Below are 18,365 nucleotides of genomic sequence, written 5' to 3'. Positions count from 1 at the left end.
TCTTCCGAGATACCACATTCCCTCCATATACCCACCACATTCACACCAGGGATCCCTACCGAGATACCACATTCCCCCCATATACCCACCACATTCACACCAGGGATCCCTACCGCGATACCACATTCCCCCCATATACCCACCAATTCACACCAGGGATCCCTACCGAGATACCACATTCCGCCCATATTGCACCACCACATTCACACCGTGGATTCCTACCGAGATACCACATTCCCCCCCATATACCCACCACATTCACTCCAGGGATCCCTACCGAGATACCACATTCCCCCCATATACCGCCACCACATTAACACTGGGAATTCCTACTGAGATACCACATTCCCCCCCATATATACCCACAACATTCACACCAGGGGTCCCTACCGAGATGCCACATTCCCCCCATAGACCGCTACCACATTCACACCAGGGATCCCTACCGAGATACCAAATTCCCTCCCCATATACCGCCACCACATTCACACCAGGGATCCCTACAGAGATACCACATTCCCCCATATACCGCCACCACATTCATAGCAGGGTTTCCTACAGAGATACCACATTCCCCCCCATATACCGCCACCACATTCACACCAGGGATCCCTACCGAGGTACCACATTCCCCCTCATATACCCACCACATTCACACCAGGGATCCCCATGGAGATCCACATTCCCCCCATATACCCACCACATTCAAACCAGGGATCCCTATGGAGATACCACATTCCCCGCATATACCGCCACCACATTCACAGCAGGGGGTTTCCTACAGAGATACCACATTCCCCCCCATATACCCACCACATTCACACCAGGGATTCCTACCGAGATACCACATTGCCCCCCATATACCCACCACATTCACACCAGGGATCCGTACTGCGATACCTCATTCCCCCATATACCAGCACCACATTCACACCAGGGATCCCTACCGTGATACCACATTCCCCCCCATATACCCACCACATTCACACCAGGGATCCCTACCGAGATACCACATTCCGCCCATATTGCACCACCACATTCACACCGTGGATTCCTACCGAGATACCACATTCCCCCCGATATACCCACCACATTCACTCCAGGGATCCCTACCGAGATACCACATTCCCCCCATATACCGCCACCACATTAACACTGGGAATTCCTACTGAGATACCAAATTCCCTCCCCATATACCGCCACCACATTCACACCAGGGATCCCTACAGAGATACCACATTCCCCCCATATACCGCCACCACATTCATAGCAGGGTTTCCTACAGAGATACCACATTCCCCCCCATATACCGCCACCACATTCACACCAGGGATCCCTACCGAGATACCACATTCCCCCTCATATACCCACCACATTCACACCAGGGATCCCTATGGAGATACCACATTCCCCCCATATACCCACCACATTCACACCAGGGATCCCTATGGAGATACCACATTCCCCCCATAAACCGCCACCACATTCACAGCAGGGGGTTTCCTACAGAGATACCACATTCCCCCCCATATACCCACCACATTCACACCAGGGATTCCTACCGAGATACCACATTGCCCCCCATATACCCACCACATTCACACCAGGGATCCGTACTGCGATACCTCATTCTCCCATATACCAGCACCACATTCACACCAGGGATCCCTACCGAGATACCACATTCCACCCATATACCCACCACATTCACACCAGGGATCCCTATGGAGATACCACATTCCCCCCATATACCGCCACCACATTCACAGCAGGGGGTTTCCTACAGAGATACCACATTCCCCCCCATATACCGCCACCACATTCACACCAGGGATTCCTACCGAGATACCACATTGCCCCCATATACCCACCACATTCACACCAGGGATCCGTACTGCAATACCTCATTCCCCAATATACCAGCACCACATTCACACCAGGGATTCCTACCGATATACCACATTCCCCCCATATACCCACCACATTCACACCAGGGATTCCTACTGAGATACCACATTCCCCCCCATATACCCACCACATTCACACCAGGAATTCCTACCGAGATACCACATTCCCCCCATATACCTACCACATTCACACTGGGGATTCCTACTGTGATACCACATTCCCCCCATATACCGCCACCACATTCACACCAGGGATTCCTTCTGAGATACCATATTCCCCCCCCCATATACCCACCACATTCACACCAGGGAATCTTCCGAGATACCACATTCCCTCCATATACCCACCACATTCACACCAGGGATCCCTACCGAGATACCACATTCCCCCCATATACCCACCACATTCACACCAGGGATCCCTACCGCGATACCACATTCCCCCCATATACCCACCACATTCACACCAGGGATCCCTACCGAGATACCACATTCCGCCCATATTGCACCACCACATTCACACCGTGGATTCCTACCGAGATACCACATTCCCCCCCATATACCCACCACATTCACACCAGGGATCCTTATGGAGATACCACATTCCCCCATATAACCACCACATTCACACCAGGGTTTCCTACAGAGATACCACATTCCCCCTCATATACCGCCACCACAATCACACCAGGGTTTCATACGGAGATAGCACCACCACATTCACACCAGGGTTTCTCCCAGAGATTATATTATCAAGTAGGCAGCTGACACAATGTAGCGTGATCCTGGCAGGTTAACCGGCTCCTGAGTTCGTTAATCCTAATATTGTGTGTACTTATGCGTGTATACCTGTGGCACAGAATATAGAGTGTAAGCTTATATAGGACAAGGGCGGAGGTGAACGATTAAATATTCTCAGCGAAGTGATGCATAGCATGTAGGTGTTATAAAAACTTTAAAAATATAAAATAAAAATGGTGGCCCTGATTGGAACCCTTTTACTAACTGAATGAAAACATACAAATCTATATTAGCGCACATTAGTGCAATTCAAGAAAACCTATGGATTCCAGTACTTATATACACATTGAAAGTGAACATCACAAAAAAATGGCTTGAAGGAATCCCAAGGAGCCAATATACAAGACTCAGATGTAATTGTACGGAGAATTAAATGTTTAAACAACAAGTAAACAATATGGAAAATCAATTCTTAAAGCGGGTATGAACTTAATTTATTAAAGAAAGCAGAAGACGACACTCTCCAAACTCAAAGAAAAAAAAAAACTCCTACTACCCAAACTAAGAAATAAAAGGAAAGATAAAAAAGTGGAATGGGCTTTCTTTACACAATAGAATAGTAAACATAAAGACACAGAAAGAATTGTGAAGAAACACTGGAACATCCTGCTAAGTGATCCGGTGTTAAAAGAAATTCTCCCACCAGTTCCATCTTTTATCTATCGTAAGGCACCTAACCTGAAGAACAAATTGGTGAAAAGCTCTTCAGATGAAATAAATAGAACCCTCATAAGGACCAAAGGATTCCATAGATGCGGACTGTGTATAGCATGTCGCTCTATAAAAGGAGAAGGGGCAAAAACTGAAGAATTCACTATTGATAATAAACTATATAAAATTAACCAATTCATTACGTGGAATACCAACAATGTAATTTATGTACTAGAATGCAAATGTGGCCTCAGATATGTGGGGAGAACCACAAGACCCTTAAAAACCTGTATAGGAGAACACTTGAGAAATATTAAAAAAAAGGAACAGTGCCACATTCGATACCCGAACATTTAAAAAAAAATGCATCATTGTTCATCGGGAGGAATAAAATACTTTATTGGAATTGAAAACATTAGACCCAACTGGAGACAGAAAAATATCGAAACTAGGCTGGCAAAAGCTGAAATGCGCTGGATTTTTAATTTAAAAACACTTATACCCGGGGGTCTCAAGTGGTTCTTGTGATTCTATCCAGTTCTTATCTCAAGTTAATGGTCTATTTCTTCGTTGTAAATTTCTCATTGTTTCATGTCTTGGTACACAAAGTTTATCGTTTATTCAAATATGGTATTTATTTTGATTATAAGCACTAACTAAGGTGTTGATGAACGCGCTTATTAAAGTTATATTTGCATATCTGTTCGATTATTCAGTTTATTAAGAAACATTTACCTCTATATTTTATATTTCCTTTTTTGCTATCCTCACTATTTCTTCTTTTTTATTTTTATATAAATCCGGAATTTACGACAACACTACTTCCAAAAAGACTATCAGTCTGTAAGTTGCCCTTAAACAAGATGTCCGTCCAACCCCCTGTAGACCCTAGAGGAATATGGCATGATGTCACTTCCGGGGGAAACTGGAAGCCCCGCGATTGACGAAATCATGGAGCTCAGGACAAACGTCACTTCCGGCAAAACACCGGAAGTTTCGAGGAAGACAGAAGCCCAACTACTGGGTGACAAGATGCTTCTCCCTGTAACCATGGGGATCTCAAGAGTCACAGGATCCGTCGGCTGCAAAGGAACATAGGAGGGAACCTTATTCAGGAATGGACAATCGAAATTTACCGGAAATGAGGTCACTTCCGGTTTACGGTTCATTTGGACAATTATTAGATTTTAATGTATATTTATATGTTGTACAAAAATTTATTCTCTATGTATGGCGCATATAGGACGCCATAGATAGAGTGGCTCAATAGAAACATACATATATTATCTATACGGTTTAGCACCATTTCCGGTTGGACAATTCCTAAACAGGAAGTGAATCACTCTGAGGGTATTTAAACCCACTTCAGTCAGAGTCCATTTAAGCCTTGATAAAGACCCAGGAGACGGACGAAACGCGTTGGTTGCAATGACTGAGGATTGGAACCATCTGATATAAGCTTTGGGGCCCTTACATCTTTCCCCTTGTTCAGCCGTTCGGAGTTCCTAGGTCCGGAAGGTCAAGGGGCCCCACACTTACTCTGATGGTATGAATCCAGCTAATTAATGTTTACTCTACATGCATGGACACTTTATCCATAAAATGAACCCACAGCAAGCACTTTAGAAAATAAATAGTATCTTTTATTCATGAAAATTTTATCTACAGCTGATCTATGTTTACTCCACATGCACGGACACTTTACTAATAAAGTGTATACGCAGCTAGCACTTTAAAGGAAAATAAATATTCTTTATGATTTTTTTATGTCAAGTATATTTTTTTTTGCATGATTGTATGTTAATCACGTTTTTAATGATATTTTTTCCTCTATTCAAAAAAACCTCTCTTTCTTTGAATTTGCTTGCCCTATGGAGGGTTTGTGTGTAAAGTAATAAAGTGAAATTTAATTCATCTTGGTTTCACATCGCAATGTATGAAAAAGGGGAAGCGCCAGTGAACTACTAACCCCGTGTTTTGTGCAATACATCCTTTGAGCCTTAAAATGTTATTAAACAGTGATTGACCTGTATCGTAAAATGTAATGACTATTTGTTGCATAAACTCAGTTTATGAAGCTGCTGACACAATGTAGCACAATCAAGGCTATAATTAATTCCCTTTCGCTAGATTAATTACTGGTGTATATAAGCATACGTCAAAGTATAACTGGATTCCCCAGTTTATAATAAAGCACAGACAATAGCAGGTCACATGATCAAAACTAAGCACTTATTTACTTGGGGCAGAGGTTCCCAAACGCAGTCCTCAAGGCACCCAACAGATCAGGTTTTAGAGCTATCCATGGTTGAGCACCGATGGTTAAATCAAATTGACTAAGGCATGGATATCCTTAAAACCTGGACTGTTAGGGGTGTGTTTACTAAAGTGAGAGTTTTTAGAAGTGGAGATGTTGCCCATAGCAACCAGATTCTAGCTATTATCTTCTAGAAGGTGCTAGTTAAATGTTAAGTAGAACCTGATTGGTTGCTATGGGCAACATCTCCATTTCTAAAAACTCTCACTTTAGTATATATATACCCCTTAGAGTTTGACATTAGGGGGTACATTTATTAAGGCAAACGTGTATAAAAACACGGTTCTATCTGCAAAACACAGCTGAACACACAAATAGAGGTTAATACACTATCGAACCAACTCACAAGTTCTTTCCACGTACAGGAATACAACACAGGGAGTTACCAAGAATCGTGTCCGCAAAACACGATCGTAAATGGAGCAAACCCGGGCCGAAATGTAAAATAGACCCCACCTGAGCAGTGTGTTAGGCAGAAGCACTGCACAGACCAGTGTGATCTGTGCACTATACTGTATACTGTGAAGAACGGACCCCCATCCTCCCGGTGCCCCCGAAAGCATCGGAGGAAAAACTGACGTGGGGTTTTCCCCCATATTCCTATAACCAGCACCAGGCTGACGCAGCCAGGGTGAGAATGCCACAGCAGGAGGACACAGCGTGGGGGCCTTCTGCCAAAGCATTAACCATCCCCAAACTGGTCAGCCCAGGGCTGGCAATTCTCGGACAGTGGGGACACCCCAAAAAATAGGATCCCCCATTCCTCGGTTCATCCAGCCCTGGTTGGCGGTGGGTGCAGTGGTAATGGGTTATGAATCGTAATAATATTGTTCTTAGCAGTGAGACTACAGGTCCCATGCAGCCTGTCCCGCGGTGTTTGAACTACAAGGATCAGCAGGCCGCTGGCACCTGTAATCTCACTATGAAAAAAAATATAAAAAAACCTCTACAATACACAAACACCGAATGTTTAATCACTTTATTACACATTCACACCCTCACACTACATACTACCCAGGCGCTGGTCGGTCCTCTGCTGCGGTAGAATCCAATCGTCTGAAAAAAAAAAAAAAAAAAAAAAAAAAAAAAGCTTTGCCCGGCGCCTACGGACTGCTATACTGTATGTACAGTTTAGCGCTACCTGAATGACCCTTGGCTAAGAGTCTGCCTGCTCTAAAGGCGGGTATCCACTAGACGATATGCTTCATGAGCGATATAGTCTAGCGTTTCCCCCGGCAGTGATGTGCTCAATGTCATTAACGACAGTGAGCACCCACACTGAACGATATATCGTTTAGTGACGTCACCCTCCCTCATCCCCGTACTTACAGAACCTGACGAGATCGCCAGGTTGCCCTGCAAGTAGGGAAACAGCCTGCGGGTTCTGTCCTCTACCTGCGGGCCGCAGTGTCCCGCGGGTGGGGAAAACGGCAGAGCAGAGGTCACCGCCGGTGAATCGATGGTGGGCCCATGCGCCCGACATCCAATCACAGTGACCGCAGCGCTTGGGGGCTGCCCGGCATGTCCGTAAGTGCTGGGCATGCCCCCAAGAGTGATGAAAAGGGGGCACGTCATAAATACACGCCCCCTTTTAGATGACCACGCCCCTTTCCGGGTGAGCGCAGAAGTGCCCTTGCCCTAGGTCCGACGCCCTGTCTGCCGCCGGAATTAGAGTGAACACTATCCACTGCACAATACTGCGGAAGATGAACGATAACAATATCGTTATCGTTCAAATCATCCAATTTATCGTGTAGTGGATATGCGCCTTTAGCCAATCAGCGGCTGGTTTCTATGACAATGGCCGCTGATTGGCAAAGTCTCTGATATCGATCACCTTCTATCAATGCAGGTTTTATATGTTCAGTAACTGCAGAAAATACAAGTTGTGCGGGTCAGCGGAATGTTGCGATACATTATGTGCTGTAACTTTATTACTAATATTTCTAAGATGTTCTGAAAGTCTTATCACAGTGGACGCATTGTCCTACCCACATATGTTACAGCTGCAATGTGAGAAATATGTAACACGTTCTGCCTGACAGTTCATTAAGCCGTCAGTCATAAAGCTATCTTTGGCGTTATTAGTGATGAAACTAAAACATCTATGTACTATATAATTACAGGTTGTGCTTCGGTTTCTACCACATCTATAGCAACCTCATGTCCTGGGGCTAAGCCAGCTAGGTCTGAGCGATAATCTTACCATAACAAGTCTATGGGAGTTCTCCGTATTTCATATAATTTGTTTATAGCACGGTAAATAATTATTACCTCCTAACAATACTCCAGAGGGGCCGAGAAGTAACAATATATATTCCATAAGGGCGATCATGTCAGACAGTTAGAGGACACACGTACAGGCTTCCGGCTGTTATTACAACATTGCGTCCTTTCTGGCTACAGCGTTATAGAAGTGGAACCGGGCAGATCCCGCATTGTACTCCGTATATCTTATACGTGTGGCCATTACATATCCCTCGTATCCAGAAGTTTGGATTTTTTATTATATTAGCAATAAGTTTGTTTTAGATTATTATTTAACACATCCTTGATTTCTACAAGAAGGACTCAATATAGGTCTCCTTTGACAAAGATGACATTGAAAGTAGTTTTCCTAGTGGTCATTTCCTTGGGAGAGAGTTACAGACACTACAGTGCAAAGAGCCCTTTATAAATATCTTTGGGGATTAAGGGGCATATTCAATTGGGAACGAGGTTTAGCGAGGTGCCCAATTTTGGAATACCGCAGGTATGCACACTCCCAATACCCATGGTATCCAATATTAAAAAAATAGTTGCGGGGTTTTCAGCGTAATTTAAGAAAAAAAATTAAAAATCTGCACTTATCTGGCCGGGGGTCTCCGGTGGTCTCTGCGGCACCCGGTGGCCTCCCCTCTATCTTCTTACTGGAGAGGGGGCTGCTGGGAGTCCCGGGGGCTCCTGGGAGGCTCCAGGGGCTGGAGGGAGGGGTAACGGCTGCTGGGAGATGTAGTTCTCCCAGCTCCCATTCCGGGGGGCCACCCATATATTGGGAGGGTACACATACACTGGGGGTCACACACACTTACAAACGCACGCACACACTGACATGCTCACCCTGCTGCAGAAGAGCCGGCTCATGATGCTGGATGCAGAAGAAGAGTAATTAAGGACTAATTAAGCTAATTGGAAACTTCCAATTGCTTAATTAGTCCTAAGGGGAGGGTGCTGCCAGGGACCCAGAGCAAGTCCCACTGATTGTTTCTTAAATTGATTTAAAGGAAAAAATCACACTTGCTCTGGAGGTGCGTGAAAAAACACCTCCCGGACCTCAAAATAAAAAAAACACGCCCCTAATTGAATAGCAAAAATTTGCCAATCTCGCACCCAATTGAATATGCCCCTAAGTGGTTTTGGGAATCCATCTAACTCTTGCCAAGGGTTGTATCTACATTGTGTTAGTATGATTTCACCAAAGGCTGGAGAATGAAGAGAAGAAACTGCATTCACTAGCTGTTGTGAGCGCAATCACTCTATACTTATGCAGGAGGAAAGGTCTCGGTAACAGATAACAACGGTTTGTGATTCCAACTGCAGTTCTAAGAGGTTACGCTCCTTTCAAAGAGGCTCAGGCCGAGGTGACAGAGCTCTGCAAGGCAGCAGGCTGGACGTCTCTCTGTACCTTCTCTAGTCAGTCGCTCGTATTATCCTCTACCGCTGGGAGACTTGCTCTCCATACAGCCAATAGAAAAACATTTGGAGTATTGCAACAAATGTAGACTGGCGTTTCTGTAACTCTCCCTGTCGTATTGTTTGTGCACTGTACATCTCACTGTAAGGGCGGCCATTGAGAACTGAAGGAGAATACTGCACATAATACTCACAAATAAATCCTGTTCTTCAAAATATGCCTTGGTGGCTCAGGTTTCACACCCACGGTGTTTCACATGTATAAAGGTGCATACACACGGTCAGATTTGTCAGATGAACGATTGAATGATCTGAACGATTTGATCAACGATTTGAACTACGAACGATTTTTGACTGCATTAAAATGAATGGAATCATCCAAATCTGACTGCAAACACATCAGATGTCAGATATCGTTATCTGACCATCGGGAACGCGCATCGTCCGTCGTTCAAACATGTCAGATTTTCCTTCAGATATGAACGATTTTTGAATCGTTCAGATCTGAAGAAAAATCTAACCGTGTGTATGCTCCATTAGATACAGTTTTTGGGGGCCACTTAAAGAGACAGCATATACCATCCATGTACTTTTTTACCTACCTGTCTCTACCTATCTATCCAACTAGAATAGACGCAACCCATCGTTATAGCCGTCATGGAGTATTCAGAAGGTAAGGAATGATCGGCGAGTATTTTATTGCTATGATAAGTGGAGAATAAATAGACCTATAGGGTTGAACGTAAAGGTGCCAGTGATCATGCTATCTGGTGTCAGACAATGGGAGCAGGAAGCAAATTCCCCGCACACTTATGGTCAAAGCTCTCTGATTCAGCCGTTCAGGCTTCGTTCTGCTACGCCAGCATGTACGCCTACCCCTCCTGATGAGAATAGGCCCTTTATACATGGGGATTGGCCTATTTCTCTGCCCTGACAATTACACAGGAATTAACTCGAATTGTGCAAAATGACTAACTCAAAGCACAATACCGGCCAAATTATTTCGATGGGAAGCATTGACCAAGAACAATCGCACAGCGTGCATCCACTTATCTACCAACAGACGCATAAAAATAAGAAGCGTATCAAATAAAACGTGCTTTCCCTTTTATAACCCTCACGTGGGCAGCCAGAAGCCTTAGAATAAGAAAATAAACCTATTACAGACTAGTAAAGGGGATGAGTAACCTACCACCGAGACCGTTTTGGTTTCCAGATCCAGGACCTTAATGCGATGATTATTTGTGTCTGCAACATACAACAGATGTCCACCTCCCCCGACGCAGAGGCCGCCAGGCTCGTTGAAGGACGCCTCCAGGAAAGTCATCCCGGCCACGTTACCGGCTTGCCCGGTACCAGCCAATGTAACACAGCTCTTGACTTTGGGATCCACAGCTTTGATCTGACAAAAATAGGGGGGAGACATAAAATGGTAGAAATAAACAAGGTGCAGACATTATTACACAGATGCCCCGCGTACCACACAAGCCCCTTCTATCTTGGCGTAACAGTTTGCTACACACAGCGGGGGGCCGCGTGACTGTTTCTGGTTCCTATTGACTTATCAGGCTGCATTCTCGATGATTCAGCCCATGATATGGCTGTTTCCATGGAGTGAAGTGCCAGGTACCCTTTAAATTAGCCAGGGACAAAACGTATATCTCTCTGAACTTCATATACTTCTGCTGGACAACTCAGAACTGATAATGCTGACCATATACCGGCCGGTCCAGCTGCTTGGATCTCCATCAGATTTGGTCACATGCATACATAGAGGATTTCACCAAGGGCGAGATGTATCAAACCTTTGAGAGAGATAAAGGAGACGTTGTAACCAATCGGCTTCTGTCATTTTATAGCACGTGCTAGATATAAATATGTCCTTGCTCATTTAGCCTCAATACGCCATGCAGCGTGATATGCCTGGCACGAGAGAGCCACCAGGTTCCGTGCAGCTCTGCTAGTGCCGGGTGTCTTTTTTAGGCCAAAAATGTGTCCAATGCTGGGTACACACTAAGTCTACGGGTCGGCCGGTCTGACGATTGGTAAGTGCATATACACTTATCGATCGTCCACCCGATGTGTAGGCCCTGATGTCACAACTGGGTGGGCATTTAAATTTGCACGCCCAGTTTAGCTGTCACTCACCGCCGGGTCCCTGCAGCACGTGTACAGGTGATAGGCAGGGCGCCCGCACTCACCAGCAGATGCACTTATAGATCTACAGATAGATCGGCCATCTGCTGCGCTGCACAGCCGATGTGATATGTCTGCGAACTACGTCGTTCACAGACATATTGGGGGTACACCTATGCCGACACACTTGCGGTATATCAAACAGCCGATTTGTTGAACATCCAATAGATCACGCATTGTGTACCCAGTCGCAATGCGATGCGACTAGGACAAACCAGGAGCCTGTGCTGATTGATTGGATATGTGACACTCGTATATCTGTGTGCGACTGAGTCTGTAATAAGAACTTGGCGTGGAAAAAAAGCTGCGGTCGCTGCATCGTCGCACTTCGCATGCCGAGTGAGACACTCAGTAGCACACAGTTATACAAGTGTCGCATATGAAATTAATCAGGATAGTCTACCGGTGCTTCCAATACGAAACGCATTGCGACTTGGATGCACTGTCGGCAAAAAAAAAGACAAAAGATACGCCCGACGCTAGTAGAGCATCACGGGATCAGGCGCGCCAATAGGGGCTGTTTGGCGTGACTGCAGCAAGGGTACATCTGTAAATGACAGTTGGAAGCCGAGTGGTTTCTACGGGCAACTTCTCAACCATCTCTCTCTCTTGAAGAGATCAGACTGAGCTATAAGAGCCAGGTTGGACGATGAACTCATTCCAAAGTCAGACATTAGACAGACGAGGGCTTCCTATTCCGTGTCCATACATTTGTCGATTTTGGGTTGGGTAAGAAATACTGGCAGCCGGGATGCCTACTGTCATAATGCAGACATCAGGCATCCCGATGCTCGGTATCCTGACAGAAGTCAGGTAAGTATACTAACCCTCCCCTATTCTTCCCCTAACCCTCCTTTCTTGCACCCCAACCCTCCCTGTTAGTGCCTAAACCTAACCCTCCCCCCTTGGTGCCTAAAAGCTAACCGTCCCCCCGTAGTGCCTAGCCCTAACCCCCTTCCAGTGGTGCCTAACCCTAACCCGGCTGTGGTGCCTAAACCTAAAAGGGCTAACAGCTAAGACGCCCCGGTGTACCTTCGAGCGGGATGACGGCTGTCGAGATTCTGGCGTCGGAATTTAGATAGGCGTCGGGATTTCGACATCTGTCTTTAGTCCCGGGTCGGCTTCCGACGTCGGGATTTTGATGGCCGACATCCCTTCTGCCGGCATACTCACTGCATCCCGTCGACGGCCTATTTGGTTGACCGCACCGCAGCGATGACAGGTGACGTGGGGTATACGGCTATTAGAGCATTTATTTAGTTCTGGAAAAACCTACAATCTCCTCAAAGTTGAGAATTGAGCTCAGTGTGATTTTTATCTCACACAAGACTAATAAGAGTCTATGAATATGAAGATTCCCTCCTGTGATTACTGTGAAGGAGCAGTTTTGCAGAACAGAACAGACATAAAACAAATGATCTCCTCACTGCTTTCTCAAGGTGGTTTAATGTATAACAATCCATCTCCAGCCCTCTCTGCTGACCCACTAGATTTAGACGCCTGTCATTTAACCCTTGCCGGGATTAAGCAGTCAGGAAAATGTATTGGGCGTTCCTGGACGGCGACTTAGCGCAGGTGGGGAGATGGTCTGTCTTATGGGAGTGTCGTGGAGGTGTCAGGGACAGTGGAGGCGTACAAGGACAGAGAAACTGCACTTGCCATGGGACATGGATGTACACAAGGGAAGGGCTTTGTAGCAGTATTAGCATAAAGTCACACACGGATGACCGCCGAAGGCGCAGACATGAGCGCGGCTGCTCCCAATCTGAATCAGGCCCTCCATCTCTGCTGAGTCGGATGTAGTCCTGCACTGTATTGATGGAACTTAATCATATATGCAAATCCTTACACGACCTTTCCTAGAATGGGTCCATAGGTCTGCGTCTTGTGCAATACTGCCCCCTACTGGGGACAGACTGATTTTGACTTTCATCCTTAAAAACTGCTGCTATATTACCTTCCTGGCTTATGGCTTCTTTGAATTGCTGACTTGATAAAAGAGGATGAAAACATTAAAACCTTTGCTCTTGTAGCAAATGGTTTGCAGTCCTTTCAGAGAACATATGAAAGTCATGGAGTCTAATTTGTCACCAAATATAAGCTCCCCTCCAAGGGGAGATTAGCGAGGTTATTTTTCAGACTGAGGGGTGGTACCAGAGGGCGCTCCTGGGCACCGCTGCCACAGACTTCCCTTAAAACGCAGAGATGGCCAAGGAAACCTCACACAGGAATGCTACCCGTCTCTGTATGATTTCCACACTCCCTAGCAGGTACTGCCTGTGTACCCTCTCTAGTAAGACTCTTCCCAGCCCCCACAGCTCTATGCTGCAGGAGTACTTGCAGAGACCGGACACCAGCTGAAACAAAAAGAAAACAAGGAATTCCTAATTTACTACATGGGTCTTTCACCTGCTCTGGTGTATTATTCAGACTCCATTCCTATGCCAGCTGTGGTTGCTGCACATCAATGACTGTGGAAAAATTTTATTCCGAGGCACGGCAGCCATCTTGGTTCCCTGTGAGCTGCATTATATCCCACCTGTAACCATTGTAGTGGTTGCCGGGAAGGACTGAAGAGGTAATGACAGCTAGGGAGAGAGTATACAGAGCACCCACAGACCATGTCTCACCTTGTGGTTATAGGAATCTGCTACATACAGGAGATTCCTCTGCTTGTCCCAGGAAACACCCAATGGATGTTGGAGCTTGCCATTAATTCCTACCCCATCAACATCACCAAAGGAAAACAAGTTCTGTGATGGAAATAAGACACTACAATCAGAATACAGTCAGTAGGAGAGGGAAACAATATATTACAATAAGAATACAGTCACTATGAGAGGGGACAAGATGTCACAATCAGAATACAGTCAGTAGGAGAGGGGACAAGATGTCACAATCAGTATACAGTCAGTAGGAGAGGGGACAAGATGTCACAATCAGAATACAGTCAGTAGGAGAGGGAAACAATATGTTACAAAAAGAATACAGTCAGTAGGAGAGGGAAATAATATGTTACAAAAAGAATACAGTCAGTAGGAGAGGGAAGAAGATGTCACAATCAGAACAAAGTCAGTAGGAGAGGGGACAACATGTCACAATCAGAATACAGTCAGTAGGAGAGGGAAACAATATGTTACAAAAAGAATACAGTCAGTAGGAGAGGGAAGAAGATGTCACAATCAGAATACAGTCAGTAGGAGAGGGGACAAGATGTCACAATCAGAACAAAGTCAGGAGGAGAGGGGACAAGATGTCACAATCAGAATACAGTCAGTAGGAGAGGGGACAAGATGTCACAATCAGTATACAGTCAGTAGGGGAGGGGACAAGATGTCACAATCAGAATACAGTCAGTAGGAGAGGAGACAAGATGTCACAATCAGAACAAAGTCAGTAGGAGAGGGGACAAGATGTCACAATCAGAATACAGTCAGTAGGAGAGGGAAGAAGATGTCACAATCAGAATACAGTCAGTAGGAGAGGGAAACAATATGTTACAAAAAGAATACAGTCAGTAGGAGAGGGAAGAAGATGTCACAATCAGAACACAGTCAGTAGGAGAGGGGACAAGATGTCACAATCAGAATACAGTCAGTAGGAGAGGGGACAAGATGTCACAACCAGTATACAGTCAGTAGGGGAGGGGACAAGATGTCACAATCAGAATACAGTCAGTAGGAGAGGAGACAACATGTCACAATCAGAATACAGTCAGTAGGAGAGGGGACAAGATGTCACAACCAGTATACAGTCAGTAGGGGAGGGGACAAGATGTCACAAAAAGAATACAGTCAGTAGGAGAGGGAAGAAGATGTCACAATCAGAACATAGTCAGTAGTGGAGGGGACAAGATGTCACAATCAGAATACAGTCAGTAGGGGAGGGGACAAGATGTCACAATCAGAATACAGTCAGTAGGGGAGGGGACAAGATGTCACAATCAGAATACAGTCAGTAGGAGAGGGAAACAATATGTTACAATAAAAATACAGCCAGTAGGGGAGGGGACAAGATGTCACAATAAGAACAAGATGCAACAACAGGAATACAGTCAACATGAGAAGGAACAATCAAATTTAAGTAGGTGAGGGGAGAAGATGGCACAATGACAATCAGAATACAGTCAGTAGGGGAGGGGACAAGATGTCACAATCAGAATACAGTCAGTAGGGGAGGGGACAATATGTCACAATCAGAATACAGTCAGTAGGGGAGGGGACAAGATGTCACAATTAGAATACAGTCAGTAGGGGGAGGGGACGACAAAATGTCACAATCAGAATACAGTCAGTAGGGGGGGACAAGATGTCGCAATCAGAATACAGTCAGTAGGAGAGGGAACAAGATGTCACAATCAGAATACAGTAAATAGGGGAGGGGACAAGATGTCACAATCAGAATACAGTCAGTAGGAGAGGGGAGAAGATGTCACAAATAGAATACAGTCAGTAGGGGAGGGGAGAAGATGTCACAATCAGAATACAGTCGGTAGGAGAGGGGACAAGATGTCACAATCAGAATACAGTCAGTAGGGGAGGGGACAAGATGTCACAATCAGAATACAGTCAGTAGGAGAGGGGAGAAGATGTCACAATCAGAATACAGTCAGTATACAGAATACAGTCAGTAGGAGAGGGAAACAATATGTTACAATCAGAATACAGTCAGTAGTAGAGGGAAACAATATGTTACAATAAGAATACAGTCACTAGGGGAGGGGACAAGATGTCACAATAAGAACAAGGTGTAACAACAGGAATACAGTCAACATGAGAAGGAACAATCAAATTTAAGTAGGTGAGGGGAGAAGATGGCACAATGACAATCAGAATACAGTCAGTAGGGGAGGGGACAAGATGTCACAATCAGAATACAGTCAGTAGGGGAGGGGACAATATGTCACAATCAGAACACAGTCAGTAGGAGAGGGAAACAATATGTTACAAAAAGAATACAGTCAGTAGGAGAGGGAAACAATATGTTACAAAAAGAATACAGTCAGTAGGAGAGGGGAGAAGATGTCACAATCAGAACACAGTCAGTAGGAGAGGGGACAAGATGTCACAATCAGAACACAGTCAGTAGGAGCGGGGACAACATGTCACAATCAGAATACAGTCAGTAGGGGAGAAGATGTCACAATCAGAATACAGTCAGTAGGAGAGGGAAGAAGATGTCACAATCAGAACACAGTCAGTAGGAGAGGGGACAAGATGTCACAATCAGAACACAGTCAGTAGGAGCGGGGACAACATGTCACAATCAGAATACAGTCAGTAGGGGAGGGGACAAGATGTCACAATCAGAATACAGTCAGTAGGAGAGGGAAACAATATGTTACAATAAAAATACAGCCAGTAGGGGAGGGGACAAGATGTCACAATAAGAACAAGATGCAACAACAGGAATACAGTCAACATGAGAAGGAACAATCAAATTTAAGTAGGTGAGGGGAGAAGATGGCACAATGACAATCAGAATACAGTCAGTAGGGGAGGGGACAAGATGTCACAATCAGAATACAGTCAGTAGGGGAGGGGACAAGATGTCACAATCAGAATACAGTCAGTAGGGGGAGGGGACGACAAAATGTCACAATCAGAATACAGTCAGTAGGGGGGGGACAAGATGTCACAATCAGAATACAGTCAGTAGGGGGGGGACAAGATGTCGCAATCAGAATACAGTCAGTAGGAGAGGGAACAAGATGTCACAATCAGAATACAGTAAGTAGGGGAGGGAACAAGATGTCACAATCAGAATACAGTAAGTAGGGGAGGGGACAAGATGTCACAATCAGAATACAGTCAGTAGGAGAGGGGAGAAGATGTCACAATCAGAATACAGTCAGTAGGGGAGGGGAGAAGATGTCACAATCAGAATACAGTCAGTAGGAGAGGGGACAAGATGTCACAATCAGAATACAGTAAGTAGGGGAGGGGACAAGATGTCACAATCAGAATACAGTCAGTAGGAGAGGGGAGAAGATGTCACAATCAGAATACAGTCAGTATACAGAATACAGTCAGTAGGAGAGGGAAACAATATGTTACAATCAGAATACAGTCAGTAGTAGAGGGAAACAATATGTTACAATAAGAATACAGTCACTAGGGGAGGGGACAAGATGTCACAATAAGAACAAGGTGCAACAACAGGAATACAGTCAATATGAGAAGGAACAATCAAATTTAAGTAGATTCATTAACACTCTTTTCATAAGTCTACAATTTGCTCGATGAATATTTAATTTCGTGTAAAGGACTTAATTTGTGTTCTCCCTTCCAAATGTCAGTGACTGCAGTATACAAACCAAAACGCGAAGGAAGAAACTACACGGAGAAGACACATTCAGCAATATTACAGAAGTTTAAAGAGACAGCTGACCCATAACACTAACTCTGTAGCGAAAGGAATGGAAAAAGTTGTTACGGCTCGAACAGATGTTTCTCTAATATATATAAAAAATAACACACACACCATCAACATCCTCATGTACTTTATAACACAGAGTACAGATTATTACCATAGGATCTCGCTCTCCTCCCACCACATGCTTGACAGCTCCATCCTTCAGGGAAACACTTCGGATGGAGCTGCTCTCGCTATCCGCCACAAAGAGACAGTTCCAGGGGTCCGCGGCACAAATAGTCAGTCCGGAAGGCTGAGCGAACCCAGCTTTGTGTGGATAAGAATTATTCCGGTTTTCCTCATTGCCACTCCCAGCGAACCGAACACAAGTTCCTTTAGGAAGGCTACTAGAGGGAGACAAAGAGGGTCACAATGAGAAGTGTTCTCTAAAGGGCCATAATGATCCT

At 45.1% G+C, this 18,365-nt stretch overlaps 1 protein-coding gene across 1 annotated transcript in view; it reads right to left on the bottom strand.

Annotated features, from left to right (window-relative positions):
* LOC148477844 (NHL repeat-containing protein 2-like) overlaps positions 1-18,365 on the bottom strand; it is a gene marked incomplete at its 5' end in the record, with an annotated part of 61,076 nt that overhangs the window by 23,415 nt on the left and 19,296 nt on the right. The window contains 3 exons of the mRNA XM_088456078.1: positions 10,541-10,750; positions 14,175-14,297; positions 18,074-18,305. Coding sequence (XP_088312204.1) covers positions 10,541-10,750; positions 14,175-14,297; positions 18,074-18,305 — 565 coding nt within the window. The remainder of the gene's footprint in view (positions 1-10,540; positions 10,751-14,174; positions 14,298-18,073; positions 18,306-18,365) is intronic.

Source organism: Taudactylus pleione, unplaced genomic scaffold (genome assembly GCF_031769625.1).
Source record: "Taudactylus pleione unplaced genomic scaffold, aTauple2 ptg000685l, whole genome shotgun sequence".
NCBI classification, from domain to species: domain Eukaryota; kingdom Metazoa; phylum Chordata; class Amphibia; order Anura; family Myobatrachidae; genus Taudactylus; species Taudactylus pleione.
This window is presented reverse-complemented; position numbering and strand designations above follow the sequence as displayed.